Source organism: Equus przewalskii, chromosome 24 (genome assembly GCF_037783145.1).
Source record: "Equus przewalskii isolate Varuska chromosome 24, EquPr2, whole genome shotgun sequence".
NCBI classification, from domain to species: domain Eukaryota; kingdom Metazoa; phylum Chordata; class Mammalia; order Perissodactyla; family Equidae; genus Equus; species Equus przewalskii.
In genome coordinates this window covers 31,023,320-31,038,233 of record NC_091854.1, presented here as the reverse complement: position 1 = coordinate 31,038,233, position 14,914 = coordinate 31,023,320, and the positions used below count along the sequence as shown (strand labels likewise).

General features: G+C 37.9%; 1 protein-coding gene across 11 annotated transcripts in view; it reads left to right on the top strand.

Annotated features, from left to right (window-relative positions):
* The window catches only part of RAVER2 (ribonucleoprotein, PTB binding 2), a 93,668-nt gene that overhangs the window by 53,089 nt on the left and 25,665 nt on the right, over nt 1-14,914 (top strand). For 6 of the 11 annotated variants that reach the window (XR_011532393.1, XM_070592057.1, XM_070592049.1 and 3 more), the window contains exons 7-10: nt 887-991; nt 1,150-1,261; nt 3,850-4,118; nt 14,676-14,787. Coding sequence is in view for 9 of the 11 variants with exons in the window: in XM_070592057.1 (XP_070448158.1) it covers nt 887-991; nt 1,150-1,261; nt 3,850-4,118; nt 14,676-14,787 (598 nt within the window). In the remaining 2 variants the exon portion in view is untranslated. The remainder of the gene's footprint in view (nt 1-886; nt 992-1,149; nt 1,262-3,849; nt 4,119-14,675; nt 14,788-14,914) is intronic. The other 5 variants (XR_011532394.1, XM_070592051.1, XM_070592050.1 and 2 more) reach the window with 1 other exon arrangement.

Sequence of the window (14,914 nt, the reverse complement as noted above, 5' to 3'; positions counted from 1 at the left end):
TACAGAATTTCAACAAATAGAGAAAACAAACACCGAACAGCTAATTACAGTAAGGTGTAAAGAGTGATATGAGAGGGGAGTTCAGAGTATTGACCATACTCCCTTTATTTTAGAATAAAGACCTAAATGCTTCGTTTTGCCTTTATGGCCTGTCCTGGCCGCCCTCTCCGCTTCTCATGCTCATTGGGCATCACTGTGCCGGCCTCAGTGGCCTGCTTTTGGTCCTCGAAGGACCTCGTTCTCTTCTCTTTGGTCTTCGCTCCTGCTGCTCCTGCCTGGAATGCTTCCCACCCAGCCCCCAGAAACCCTCCAGACGTCACCCAGTTACTCCTCTGCAGCCTTCAGATCTTGGTTCCTCAGGGAGGCCTTCCTTGAATATCAATCTAAATCAAATTCCCCCATCACGTGTGCTCTTGGCTCCTCAGGTTTGTCTTTCATACACTCATCACCATTTGTAATTACATGTTTGTATAAGTAACTAATGTCTGCCTTCCTCAGGGGACTCTAAGATCCGTGCAGGCAGACCCCACTGCTGTATTTCTCACTGGGTAGCATGGTGCCTGGCACACAGCAGTGCTCAGTAAATCCTTGTTGAGAAATGGAATGAATAAATCAGTGACAGAATGACACCAACACGACAGCCACGTAGCGGGGAGGGAGGGAAGGAAGAATGAAGGAAAAGAAGGACAGGATGTGGCATTACGTGGTCACATCTTGTATATTATTAAAATAATTAGTTACTGTTGCCTGAAGGTGGAAAGTGGGACATTAAGAAACTGTTACTTTTGTCCTCATCAACTGAGGAATTGAACTTTGAAATGAATTGGGTTTTACAACAAGCAGCTTTTCAAAATTAAGCTAACTTAATGTTTTGTGGTTTTCACAGAGCTCAGCTATGGGTAATGCTTCTAATTTGTTCCTTCAGAATCTTTCTCATGTACCACTGGCACAGCAACAATTAATGAAACTTGAGAATATTCATACAAATAATGTAAGTATGGTATATTCTTTCTTTTGAAATGAGCTCATTCCTGTTCTGTAATCAGGCCGGTGGTCAGATTACTTATGAATTTTCCTGTGTGTAGCCTTTTTGTTAGGTTATATCTGGTTGCTGTGGGCAAAAGTCTTCCCTCCTTTCTTCTTTTGCAGAAACCGGGCTTGCTCGGAGAACCGCCAGCTATGGTGGTGCAGACCGCAGTGGGGATGGGGTCCGCGCTTCCACTGAAGGCAGAGTTGGGCCATCATGGAGAAGCACATAAAAGTAAATGATGTGTGTTTACTGAGAAGTCCGTAAATAGTCAGATTTGAGATGTAAAGGTAGTTTACATATAATCTGCTTTCATTTACAGGAAGGTCATATTTGAGTTTTATTCGGTCATTTAAAATTTCAAGAGCCCTCTTGGCTTTTTTATTTGTAACATTAGAAAACTATCAGTAAGTTATTAATGGACTTGCTCCCATACCAAGATAAGACTTTCCCTGCTGGATATGCTTTAATATTTGATGAAGACGCAACTAGCAGCGTGAGGCAAAGACACAGATCTATTTGAGACCGACATGCTGCCCACTGGGCTGACAGCACACTGCATAGGGATCCATTTAATTTTGCCCGGATAGGAAAACTCTTAGCTTTTTGTTTTGTTTTGTTTTGGTGAGGAAGATTTGCCCTGAGCTAACTTCTGTGCCAGTCTTCCTCTATTTTGTATGTGGGTCACCACCACAGTGTGGCCACTGCCGAAGTGGTGTAGGTCTGTGCCTGGGAACCACGCTCAGGCCGCCGAAGCAGAGTGTGCTGAACTTAACCACTAGGCCATGGGGCTGGCACCAAAAACCCTTAGCTTTATAAAGAAATATCTGGCACTTATAAATTTAAAATTTGATTATTTATTTGTATGATTTTTCAAATGTGATCTCCAAATTAGTAGTAGAAGAAAAATAATAATAAGTGTACTATGTGCTTCTGAAAAGATGACATTTCAATGGAATAGTGTTTTCTTTTTAGAGAAACAGGAGCATGATGGTGTACCTAGAGTTCTGATTTGAATGTGATTTTGAAATTTTCAGTTTGAGTTTGATTGAAATTTGTTTGAAGTGAGCATGCTGAGGGAAAAGAGAAGGGTCACCAGTAATGAAGAGAAGGAGTCAATTAAATAGGAGTAGCATATTTAACCTCTTGTGCATAAAACTAACAAGTCAAATGATTAAATAATGTACTCAGTTCTGACTATTGAAATTAACTGGGCAGAAGTTAAACCGGGATACAGACAGGTGTGGAAATTTTTATGGTATGATGGAGTCTGTCCTAAAAATTAAATTTTGCGTGACTAAAAGCCTATGCAAATGTTTATGATTTGTGTCGGGTTAAATAATAAGCCATTTGCTTTAGCATCGATGCTGCACGGACACTGAAAATTCAGTGTCGCAGTGTTTAGTTCTATCTAAAAGATAAGACTAAATTTTCCCTCTCTAAATATTGAGTACTAAAAATAATTTAAGAGATTTGTTTAGTGAATTTGTAAAGTATAAATTTGACTTAAAGTAGTTTATCCAAATTAGCTCTTTTCTTTTAACTTTGACCTAAAAAGTGGAATGGGTCAGAATTTTCTTATTAAAACTTTCATTTCTTCCAGAATTTCTTATTTCCTGTAAATAAAAATGTCAAACTTTCATGTGTTAAATTTGGTGCTTATGTATTCACAAGTGTTGATATTTTGTAAACCAGTGGTGTGCTGATGCTTAAAAACGAGCTCTCTAGGTTACAACAAAGTCTTGCTTTGTAGCAGTTGTGGGTCTGTGTGTGTGAACACGCCGCCCATGGCCACTTTCAGGTTACCTGTGTGAAGACATCGATGCCAAGAGCTGGACAGAGAGACATACAGTTGGCTCTTAGGAGCTGTGCAAGCCAGCTGACCAAATTTATTCTTGTATTTAATCCAACTTTGTTAATATTTAAGTGTCAGAGAATTTTTTCAACTGGAGACTGACTTAATTATTTTCTTTAAATATGGAAGCAGGCAAATTCCAGTGATTGGGCATAAAAAACAGCACTGATGTGACTTAAATGCCCAAAAGTACATAATTTTTTTTTTTTTTTAAGATTTTATTTTTGCCTTTTTCTCCCCAAAGCCCCCCGGTACATAGTTGTGTATTCTTCGTTGTGGGTTCTTCTAGTTGTGGCATGTGGGACGCTGCCTCAGCGTGGTCTGATGAGCAGTGCCATGTCCGCGCCCAGGATTCGAACTAACGAAACACTGGGCCGCCTGCAGCCGAGCGCGCGAACTTAACCACTCGGCCACGGGGCCAGCCCCCAAAAGTACATAAATTTTGCTCTCAACTTCTAAAATATACAATTAAAATTTGGAACTAAAAAATATAATATCCTTGAGATTATCCTGGAAGTTATTGAAGATAGGAAAAGGATGGGCGCCGGCCCCGTGGCTGAGTGGCTAAGTTCGAACGCTCCACTTCAGCGGCCCAGGGTCTCGCCGGTTCGAACCCTGGGTGCGGACGTGGCACTGCTCATCAGGCCATGTTGAGGCAGCATCCCACATGCCACAACTAGAAGGACCCACAACTAAAAATATACAACTATGTGCTGCGGGGCTTTGGGGAGAAAAAGGAAAAATAAAACCTTTAAAAAAAAAAAGAAAATGATGATTATTACTATTAGAGGTTTTTGTTTTTCCATACAAGAGCCTGCTAATTTACAAGGTGTAACCTCACCTTTTAAATTTAGCTGTTCTCTAACAGGTAAAAAGTAGGTTTCTGCACATTTCGCCCATAATTTGACAAAATCAAAAGGACTGTTGTGAATAAGCCTCGTCTTTTTGCATTTGTGCTTCGCTGCAGCGTCCGCTCTGCTTCCAACTCAGACCACGGTAACAGCCGGAGTGGGCGTGTTGCCCTTCCTTCCGAATCAGCAGAGGGCCAGCCGGGTGGGGCTGGCGCTCGGCAACGCTCAGGAGAAGCAGCCCCCCTCGGTGGGCACGGCGGACCGGGGCTTCTCCGGGTCGCTGGCATATCTCCAGAGCTGGCCCAGCCTTCCGGCTCTGGGCTTGCTGACGGCTCACCAGAGGCAACAGCAGAGCCAGCCACACAGCCCGGAGATGAGTTCAGGGGTAAGAAAACCGTGTCCGTGCACGTGTGCATGCTCACACGAACACACACACTACACCTGTATGCTGCATGTGTATGTACATACTACACGGGATCTGAACCCACAAACCCCAGGCCGCCAAGTGGAATGTTCGAACTTAACTCCTACGCCACTGAGCCAGCCCCAAAAATGAATTTTTTAAGTCTGTTATAAAATAATTTAAATGTGAATTCTTTACATATATTTGCTTTTCTGAAAAGTTTGAGATAGTTTTAAAAAATGCTTGATGTTTTAAAACTAAAGTGTAAACTAGTTTAAATTCAAAATTTTATGGTTTGGAAAACCTTAGGAGTATCAGTAATACTTACCCAATTATATAACGATTTTATTTATAAGGCTTTCTAAGTAAATAATAATGCTGTTCTTTAAAATATACTCACTTTTCTACTTTAAATATATATTCTCTAGCCAGTTAAAGTATTATTTTAATATTTAAAGGCAGAACCAATTTTATTTTATCTGAAAAATGTCAAAGTCAGTTACTAAACTGTGTTCTGTTCAGAAGAATCTAATCTCTGTTTTAATTCTGTAAGTTTTTACCCATTTTATTGGTTTATAAACCACTGACATTTGTAAATGTTATAATTAGTAAGTAGAATAAAGTACATTTAATTTTTATTTTATTTATGCCCTAAAATATCCTTTGGTTTGTAAGTGGTATAAAACTCAGGCTATAAGCAGCATGTGAGGGAAAAAATGTGTGTAGTTGTATTCAAATGTTGAAATAATATTGAGTTTGTAAGAGGTTTTGGTGTCACCTAGTCATGGGAGGAGATGTGGATAGAAAGCCCTACAATCGTATCCTGAGAAAGCTAAGCAATTTTTCATAGAATGAGTTTTAAAAATTTATATGTGGTATTAATTGCTTGGGTTACTGAGCAAAATTAAACAAATAGAACCCATATATGAATATTCTGTCTTTTCGAACACACTCTTTAATTCATTGAAAGCACCGGGGTCTTTAGAAAAACTGGATTTGAGGTGATTCCCACAATGGGCAATGAGAGGCTGTCTGGAAGAAGACAGCCACAGTGGGGCACGGCCTGGAAAACAGGTCCTGGGAAGAAGAATTGAGGGAAATGGATGTATAGACCTTGAAAGGGTTGACCAGCTGGGTATATATTTTCTAAAAAATTCACAGAGCCAGCCCTGATGGCCTGGTGGTTAAAGTTCAGTGCACTCCTCTTTGGTGGCCCGGGTTCAGTTCCCAGTCTCGGAACCACTCCACTCATCTGTCAGTAGCCATGCTGTGGTGGCGGCTTGCGTAGAAAACCAAAATGACTCACCACTAGGATATACAACTAGGTACTGGGGCTTTGGGGAAGGGAAAGAAATATTCATAGGTTAGTCACATGGTATTTTGTGCTCCTTTAGTGGTCAGAACTGGTCCAGTAAGTATGACATACAATAAAGCGGGTTTAGGCTTAATATAACTAAGAATAGTTGAAGCTTTCAAACAAAAAGTTTGACTATTTCACCAAGATGCAAATGTCATATCAGGTAGGACAGTTAAGCAGACCCCAGGTGAGCATCTCTACAGTTTCCTGTGGAAGTGATTCCTATTTCTGACAGTAGGAAGTTGGACCAGGTAACTTCAAAGTATGTTTTCCAGGTAGGTAGCAGGATGCTGGACTTTGTTAAACTTTGCTAAACTCGGCTTTAGTTTTTAGACCTGCATCCTTAATATTATGTTGACCAGTGAGTGTTGATTCTGTCTTTTTGTCAGAATCACCTCTGGACTTTGAAAAAAAAAATGGAGAGGGCTAAACTCTAACTCCCACCCCTGAGAATTTGATTCAGGGAGATCTGTATTGTAAGCATATAATTCAGAGGCATTAAGTACTTTCACGTTGTTTTGCAACCATCACTGCTATCCATCTCCAGAACTTTTTCGTCATCCCATACTGCAACTCTGTACCTTTTCAGCTCTCCATCTTCCCTGCTCCCCAGCCCCCAGTAAACACTGTTCTGCTTTCTGTCTCTGAATTTGACTGTTCCAGGTACCTCATGCGACTGGAATGATATGATATTTGTCTTTTGTGTCTGGCTTATTTCTCTCAGCATAATGTATTCAAGGTTCATCCATGTTGTAGCGTATATTGGAATTTCCTTTTTTTTCCTTTAAGGCTGAATAATATTCTATTGTGTGTGTGTGTGTATATATATATATATATATATACGACATTTTATTTATCCATTCATTTGTTGATGGACATTTGAGTGGTTTCCATCTTTTGGCTTTTGTGAATAATGCTGCTATGACATGGTATACAGATAGCTGTTTGAGTCCCTGCTTTCAATTCTTTTGGGTGTTTACCCAGAAATGGAACTGCTGGATCATATGGTAAATTTATGTTTAATTTTTTGAGGCAGTGCCATTCTATTTTCCATGCCCACCAGCAATGCACAAGGTTCCAGTTTCTCTGCATCCTCACCAGCATGTGTTGTTTTCTGGTTTTTTTGATAACAGCCATTCTAATGGGTGTGAAGTGATGTCTCATCATGGTTTTGATTTGCTTTTCCCTAATGATTAGTAATGTTGAGCGTCTTTTCATGTGCTTATTGGCCATTTGTATATCGTCTTTGGAAAAATGTCTGTTCATATTCTCTGCCCATTTTTTTTTTAACTTTTTATTGACATTATGGTAGTTTACAACCTTGTGAAATTTCAATGGGACGTTATTGTTAGTCCTGTTGTAGATGCACAACTTCACCCTTTGTGCCCTCCCCCATCCCCCGTTTCCCCTGGTAACCACCAATCAGTTCTCTTTGTCTATATGTTTAACTTCCACCTATGAGTGGAGTCATACAGAGTTCGTCTTTCTCTATCTGGCTTATTTCACTTAACATAATACCCTCAAGGTCCATCCATGTTGTTGTGAATGGGACGATTTTATCCTTTTTTATGGCTGAGTAGTATTCCATTGTATATATATACCATATGTTCTTTATCCAGTCATCAGTTGATGGGCACTTAGGTTGCTTCCACGTCTTGGCTGTTGTAAATAATGCTGTGATGAACATAGGGGTGCATGGGACTTTTGGAATTGCTGATTTCAAGTTCTTTGGATAGACACCCAGTACTGGGATGGCTGGGTCATATGGTATTTCTATTTTTAATTTTTTGAGGAATCTCCATACTGTTTTCCATAGTGGCTGTACCAGTTTGCACTCCCATCAACAGTGTATGAGGGTTCCTTTTTCTCCACAACCTCTCCAACATTTGTCACTTTTTGTTTTGGTTATTTTTGCCATTCTAACAGGTGTAAGGTGATATCTTAGTGTAGTTTTGATTTGCATTTCCCTGATGATTAGTGATGATGAGCATCTTTTCATGTGTCTATTGGCCATCCGTATATCTTCTTTGGAGAAATGTCTGTTCATGTCCCCTGCCCTTTTTTTGATCGGGTTGTTTGATTTCTCTGCCCACTTTTAATTGTGTTGTTCATTTTGTTGTTATTGAGTTTTACAAGTTCTTTTTATATTCTGGATATTAATCTCTTATCAGATACATGATTTGCAGATATTTTCTCCATTCTGTGGGTTTCCACTGTTGATAATTGACACCATCTTTTATAGTATCCTTTGATCCACAAAGGTTTTTAATTTTGAGGAAGTCCAATTTGTCTGTTTCTTTTCTTTTTTCCCCAACTTTACTGAGGTATGATTGACAAATAAAAATTGTATATATTTAGGTTGTACAATGTGATTTTCTAAAGGTGCACAGTGTGATGATTTAATATACCTATACATTGTGAAATTTTTACTACAATTGAGGTAATTAACACATCCGTCACCGCACATCACCTTTTGTGTGTATGGGGTGTGGGGAGAACATTTGAGATCTACTCTCTTAGCAAATGTCAAGTATACAATATGGTATTCTTAACTGTGTTCACCATGTTGTACTTTAGATCCCCAGAACTTACTCGTCTTATGACTGAAAGACTTGGGCCACCTTCTCCCCATTTCCCCCGCCCCCAGCCGTGGCAATCACCATTCTACAATTTGGTTCTATGAGTTTGACTTTTTTAGATTCCACATGTGAGATCATGTGTATTTGTCTTTCTCTGACTTATTTCTCTTAGCTTAATGTCCTCCAGGCCCCTCCATATTGTTGCAAACGGCAGGATTTGCTTCTTTTTTAAGGCTGAATAATATTCCAGTAAATATATATGTATACATTTTGTTTATCTATCAGTGAGCACATAGGTTGTTTTCATATCTTGGCTATTGTGAAGAGTGCCACGGTGAACATGGGAGGGCAAATATCTCTTTGAGAGAGTGACTTTATTTCCTTTGGATGTATACCCAGAAGTGGGATTACATATGGCAGTTCAGGGGTTTTTTGAGGAACCTCCACACTGTTGCCCATTATGGCTGTACCAATTTACATTCTCACCAACAGTGGACAAGGGTTTCCCTTTCTCCATGGACTTGCCAATACTTAGTACCTGTTGTCTTTTTGATAACAGCCATCCAAACAGGTGTGAGGGGATATTCATTGTGGTTTTGATTCGCATTTCCCTGATGATTAACGATGTTAAGCATCTTTTCTTGTACCTGTTAGCCATCTGTATGTCTTCTTTGCAAAAATGTCTCTTCAGATTCTTTGCCCATTTTTTAATTGGGTTATTTGTTTTTTGCTATTGAGTTGTATGAGTTCCTTATGTATTTTGGATATGAACACCTCAGATATGTGGTTTGCAAATATCTTCTCCCATTCCACAGGTTGCCTTTTCATTTTGTTGATTGTTTCCTTTGTGTGCAGAGGCTTTTTAGTTGGTGTAGTCCCACTTGTGTATTTTTTCTTTTGTTGCCTATGCTTTTGGTATTATATCCAAAAAATCATTGCCAAGACTGGTGTCAAGGAGATTTTTCCGTGTATTTTCTTCTAGGAGTTTTATGGTTTCAGGTCTTATATGTAAGTCTTTAATCTAATTTGGGTGAATTATTGTGTATGGTGTAACATCAGGGTCCAATCTGATTCTTTTGCATGTAGACATCCCAGTTTTCCCAGTACCATTTATAAAAGAGTCTATCTTTTCCCCATTGTGTATTCTTGGCATCTTTGTCAAAGATTAGTTGACCACATATGTGTGGGTTTATTTCTGGGCTCTCTATTCTGTTCATAGGTCAATGTGTCTGTTTTTATCCCGCTACTGTTTTGATTACTATAGCTTTGTAATATAGTTTGAAGTCAGGAAGTATGATGCCTCTAGCTTTGTTCTTTCTCAAGATTTCCCTGACTACTTGGAATTTTTTGTGGTTCTATACAAGTTTTAGGGTTATTTTTTTCTATTTCTGTGAAAAGTGTCATTGAAAATTTGACAGGGATTGCATTGAGTCTGTAGATGGCTTTGAGTAGTATGGACATTTTAACAATGTTAATTCTTGCAGTCCATGAACACAGGGTATCTTTCCAATTATTTGTGTCCTTTTCCATTTCTTTCATCAGTGTTTTATAGTTTTCAACGTACAGATCTTTTACCTCCTTGGTCAAATTTATTCCTAAGTATTTTATTCTTTTTGGTGGTATTGTAAATGTGATTTATTTCTTAGTTTCTTTTTCAAATAATTCGTTGTTAGTAAATAGAAATGTAACTGATGCGAACAAAAACGATTTAACTTGTCCTTTCTGATTTGGAGACTGTTTACTCCTTTTTCTTGCCCAGTTGCTCTGGCTAAGACTTCCAGCACTATGTTGAATGAAAGGGGTGAGAGTGGGCATCCTGGTCTTGTTCTTGATCTTAGAGGAAAATCTTTCAGCTTTTCACCATTGAGTATGATGTTAGCTGTGGGCATGTCCTTTATGTATGGCCTTTATTATTTTGAGGTACATTCCCTCTATGTCCAGTATTTTGAGAGTTACTTTTATCATGAAAGGATATTGAGTTTTGTCCAGTGTGTTTTCTGCATCTATTGAGATGATCGTCTGGTTTTTGTCCTTCATTCTGTTAAGGTGGCACATCACATTTATTGATTTACATGTGTTGAACCATCCTTGTATTCCAGGGATAAATTTCCACTCGATCATGATGTACAATCCTTTTAATATGTTGTTGAATTCGGGTTTCTAGTATTTTGTTGAGGATTTTTGCATCCACGTTCATCAGGAATATTGGCCTGTAATTTTCTTTTCTGATAGTGTCCTTGTCTGGCTTTGGTATGAGGGCAGTGCTGGCCTTATAAAATAAGTTAGGACTGTTCCTTCCTCTTCAGTTTTTTTGGAGATTTTTAGAAGGATTGGCATTAATTCTTCTTTAAATGTTTGGTAGAATTCACCAGTGAAGCCATCTGGTCCTGGGCTTTTCATTTTTGGGAGGTTTTTTATTGCTTCTTACTAATTATCTGTTCAGATTATCTATTTCTTCATGATTCAGTCTTGGTAGGTTGTATGTTTCTAGGAATTTATCCAGTTTTTCTAAGTTACCCAATTTATTGGCATATGTTTGTTGATAGTCTTTTGTGATCCTTTGATTTCTGTGGTATCAGTTGTAATGTCTCCTTTTTCATTTATAACTATTTATTTGAGTCTTCTCCTTTTTTCTTGGTTAGTCTAGCTAAAGGTTTGTCTATTTTTCTTTTCAAAGCACTGACACTTAGTTTCATTGATCTTTCTAGTCTCTATTTCATTTATTTCTGCTCTAATCTTTATTATTTCCTTCCTTCTGCTAATTTTGGGCCTAGTTTGTTCTTTTTCTGGTTCCTTGAAGTGTAAAGTCAGGTTGTTTATTTGAGCTTGCTCTTTTCTGTTCATTTAGGCATTTATTGCTGTCAACTTCCCTCCTAGAACTGCTTCTGCTGCATCCCATAGGTTTTGGTATGTTGGGTTTCCATTTTTATTTGTCTCAAGATACTATTTGATTTCCCTTTTGATTTCTTTTATGACCCATTGGTTGTTCAGGAGTGTGTTAATTTTTACATACCTGTGAATTTTCCAATTTTACTCCTGATGTTGATTTCTAGTTTCATACCACTGTGGTCAGAATGATACTGGGTATGATTTCAATATTCTTAAATTTGTCAAGACTTGTTTTGTGGCCAAACATATGATCTATTTTTAATTGTTTTTGCTTCTGCTTTTGGTGTCATATCTAAGAAATCATTGCCAAATCCAGTATCATGAAGCTTTCCACCTAAACTTTTAAGAGTTTTGTAGTTTTAGCTCTTACTTTTAGGTCTTTGATCCATTTTGAGTTAATTTTTGCATATGGCGTTGGGTCCACTTACTCATTTACATGTGAACATCCAGTCTTTCCAGCACTTTTATTGAAAAGTCTTCACACTCCTGTTGAAAATCATCTAACCGTATATGCAGGAGTTTATTTCTGGGCTCTGTATTCTATTCTCTTGGTTTAAACTTCTGTTTTTATGCCAGTACCATACTGTCAAAATGACTGTAGATTTGTAGTAAGTTTTGAAGTCAGAAAGTGTGAGCCCTCTTTTCTTGTTCTTCTTTTTTTTTTCTGAGAAAGATTGGCCCTGAGCTAACATCTGTTGCCAATCTTCCTCTTTTTGCTTGAGGAAGATTCGCCCTGAGCTAACATCAGTGCCAGTCTTCTTCCATTTTGTATGTGGGTCACTGCCACAGCATGGCCACCAACAGGTGTTGTATGTCTGTGCCCGAGAACTGAACCTGGGCCACCGAAGTGGAGCATGTCAAACTTAACCACTAGTCCATGGGGCTGGCCCACATTCTTGTTCCTCTTTTTCACCTTTCTCAAGATTGTTTCAGCTGTTTGGAGTCCCTTGGGTCCTCCATATGAATTTTAGGATGGATTTTTATATTTCTGCAGAAAAAGTTGGAATTTTGGTAGGGATCGTATTGAATTTGTAGATCAGTTTGGGTAGCATCAACATTTTAACAATATCAAGTCTTCCAATCCATGAACTTCTCTCTCCATTTATTTATGTCATCTTTAATTCTTTCAGCAATGTTTTGGAGTTTTCAGTGTATAGTTATTTCTCTTCTTTGGTTCAGTTAATTGCTAAGTATTTTATTCTTTTTGATGCTGTTGTAAATAGAATTGTTTTCTTAATTTTCTTTTTTTGAGATTGGCACCTGAGCTAACATCTGTTACCAATCTTCTTTTCTTTTTTTTTTTCTTCTTCTCCCCAAAGGCCCCCAGCACATAGTTGTATATTCTAGTTGTAGGTCCTTCTGGTTGTGCTATGTGGGACGCCGCCTCAGCATGGCCTGATGAGTGGTACCATGTCTGTGCGCAGGATCTGAAGCGGTAAAACCCCGGGCCGCTGAAGTGGAGCACATGGACTTAACCACTTGGCCATGGGGCTGGCCCCTGTTTTCTTAATTTTCTTTTGGGATTGTTCTTTGTTAGTGTATAGAAACGCAACTGATTTTGGTGTGTTGATTTTGTATCCTGCAACTTTGCTGAATTTGTTTACTAGTTACAGCAGTTTGTGTGTGTGTATAATCTTTGGGGTTTTCATGTCAATTGCAAAGAGAGAATTTTACTTCTTCCTTTCCAATTTGGATGCCTTTTATTTCTTTTTCCTGCCTAATTTCTCTAGCTAGAACTTTAAATACTGTGTTGAACAGAAGTGGTGAAAGCAAGCATCCTTGTTTTTTTCTTGATTTTAGAAGGAAAAGTTTCAGTCTTTCACCATTGAGTATAATGTTGGCTTTTCACATATGACTTTTTTCATGTTAAGGTAGTTTCCTTCTATTTCTAGTTTGTTGAGGGTTTTGAATATTAAACACGAAAGTGTTTCGAATTTTGTCAAATGCTTTTTCTGCATCGTTTGAGATGATGATGTGGTTTCCCTCCCTTCATTCTGTTAATGTGGTGTGTTACGTTGAAATTCGATTTTTCTATGTTGAATCATCCTTGCATTCTAGGAATAAATCCCAGTTGGTTATGGTGTATAATCCTTTTAATAATCTGCTGAATTTGGTTTGCTAGTGTTTTATTGATGCTTTTTGCATCAGTATTCATAAGGGATATTGGCCTATAGTTTCCTTTTCTGGTAGTGTCTGTCTGGCATCAGTACTAGGGCAGTGCTGCTCTCACAGAGTGAGTTAGGAAGTATTCTCTCTTCTTCAATTTTGTGGGAGAGTTTGAGAAGGATTAGTGTTAGTTCCTCTTTAAATGTTTGGTAGAATCAAATATCCAGTGCAGCCATTTGGTCCAGAGCTTTTCATCGTTGGGAGACTCTGTATTTATTTCTTTTTAAAAGTTTATAAGTGATTTTCATGCATGGCTAGAGCTGAGACCCCCTGAAAGCATGTAATCTGAGTACTTTAGAAACACAATTTGAGAGTTCTTTGCTGGCTGCCTTTCCTCCTTCAATCATTGGATTTCTCTGGGGTGTTGTCCTTTCTCGTGCTATATGCTTTCCTTTGGCGTATAGCTAATGGTTTTAACTCCCACCTATAATCTTATGGTTCCATCCTAGATTTCTCTTGAGCTGTCTTTACCACTAGAGTGTGAATTTCTTAAGGGCTAGGATTCCTGTCTTACGCACTTTAGTGATAGCAGTGCCTACTACAGTGCCTGGAGCATAGAAGTATTCCGTAAACATGTGTGAATGAAGGAATATGTCTGCATCTGTGATCTGCATATCATAAGCAAATCTGGACTTCTTTGGGGCTTATGAAGATGTGTAAGACAGATCTTCTGTCCAAATACAATCACAGTGGCCAGATAAGGAACAAATGTAAGGAGCTCTGGCTCTCAAATATGGAAATCAGCGTTTGAGACTATACTTCCTTCATTCTGTTCAGGGTACAAAATAAAAATTAATTTAAAATGAAAACTTAGCTACTAGCTTTAACTATAGTAACCTGAATTGTGTCTTATTTTAAAATTTTTACCATCAGGGAGTGAAAGTAAAAAAATTCTGTCAGAAGAATATGAAATACGCTGAACAATAAGCCCATGATTTTTGTCTCCTGTTTTTCTGTTAAAGAAATACTACAATCCTTGCACCTAGTTATATAAAAATATACTGATATCATATATTTTCAAGAACTATGAATTTCTAGGATTATCATCTAAATGTGGAGTTGAATTTTATTAAATCCACTTATTTGTTTGGTATTATTTTTAGTACCAGAGATAACTAACTTTTGCCTTTGTCATTTGGCTGTGGCCAGACAACATTAAATAAAAATCTTAATAAGAGAATGTTGATAACAGTATTTATGAAAATAAGGTATGGGATTTGTTTTTTCTTGCGAAGATGAATTCTCTCCTGGTTCATATGAGAAGGTTGTACAAAATCGCCTTTAATTCTCTTTCAGTTCTAAAGTTCTATGGTTCTAGAATAGTTAAAAAAAAAACTAATTGGAAAATAATTGCAGGTGAATTGTGATAATTTTAATCAATATCCAGAAATCTTTCATAACTTTATATCTTCAAACATTAGGTTGCAGAAATTTTTATCACACTAGACTAGCTTTATTGAAGAATAAGAAGTATTTCTTTACTCTCTCTGCATTTTTATTTTCTTGTACCTCTTATTAAGTACCCACTCTTTTGTTTTTGATAAATAGGCTGCCTCTAAGAATCAGACTTCACTCTTGGGAGAACCACCCAAAGAAATTCGGCTCAGCAAAAATCCATACTTGAACTTGGCAAGTGTGTTGCCCAGTGTGTGCTTATCATGTAAGTGAGAGCTCAGTATTAGTATTTTAGAGTTTTATTGAACACTTCTGTAATGTTTTAATTTAATTTTTAGCTTAGTAGAAGCAAATAATGCCGATTGACCAATTAAAGCCTAAATTGTGACCCC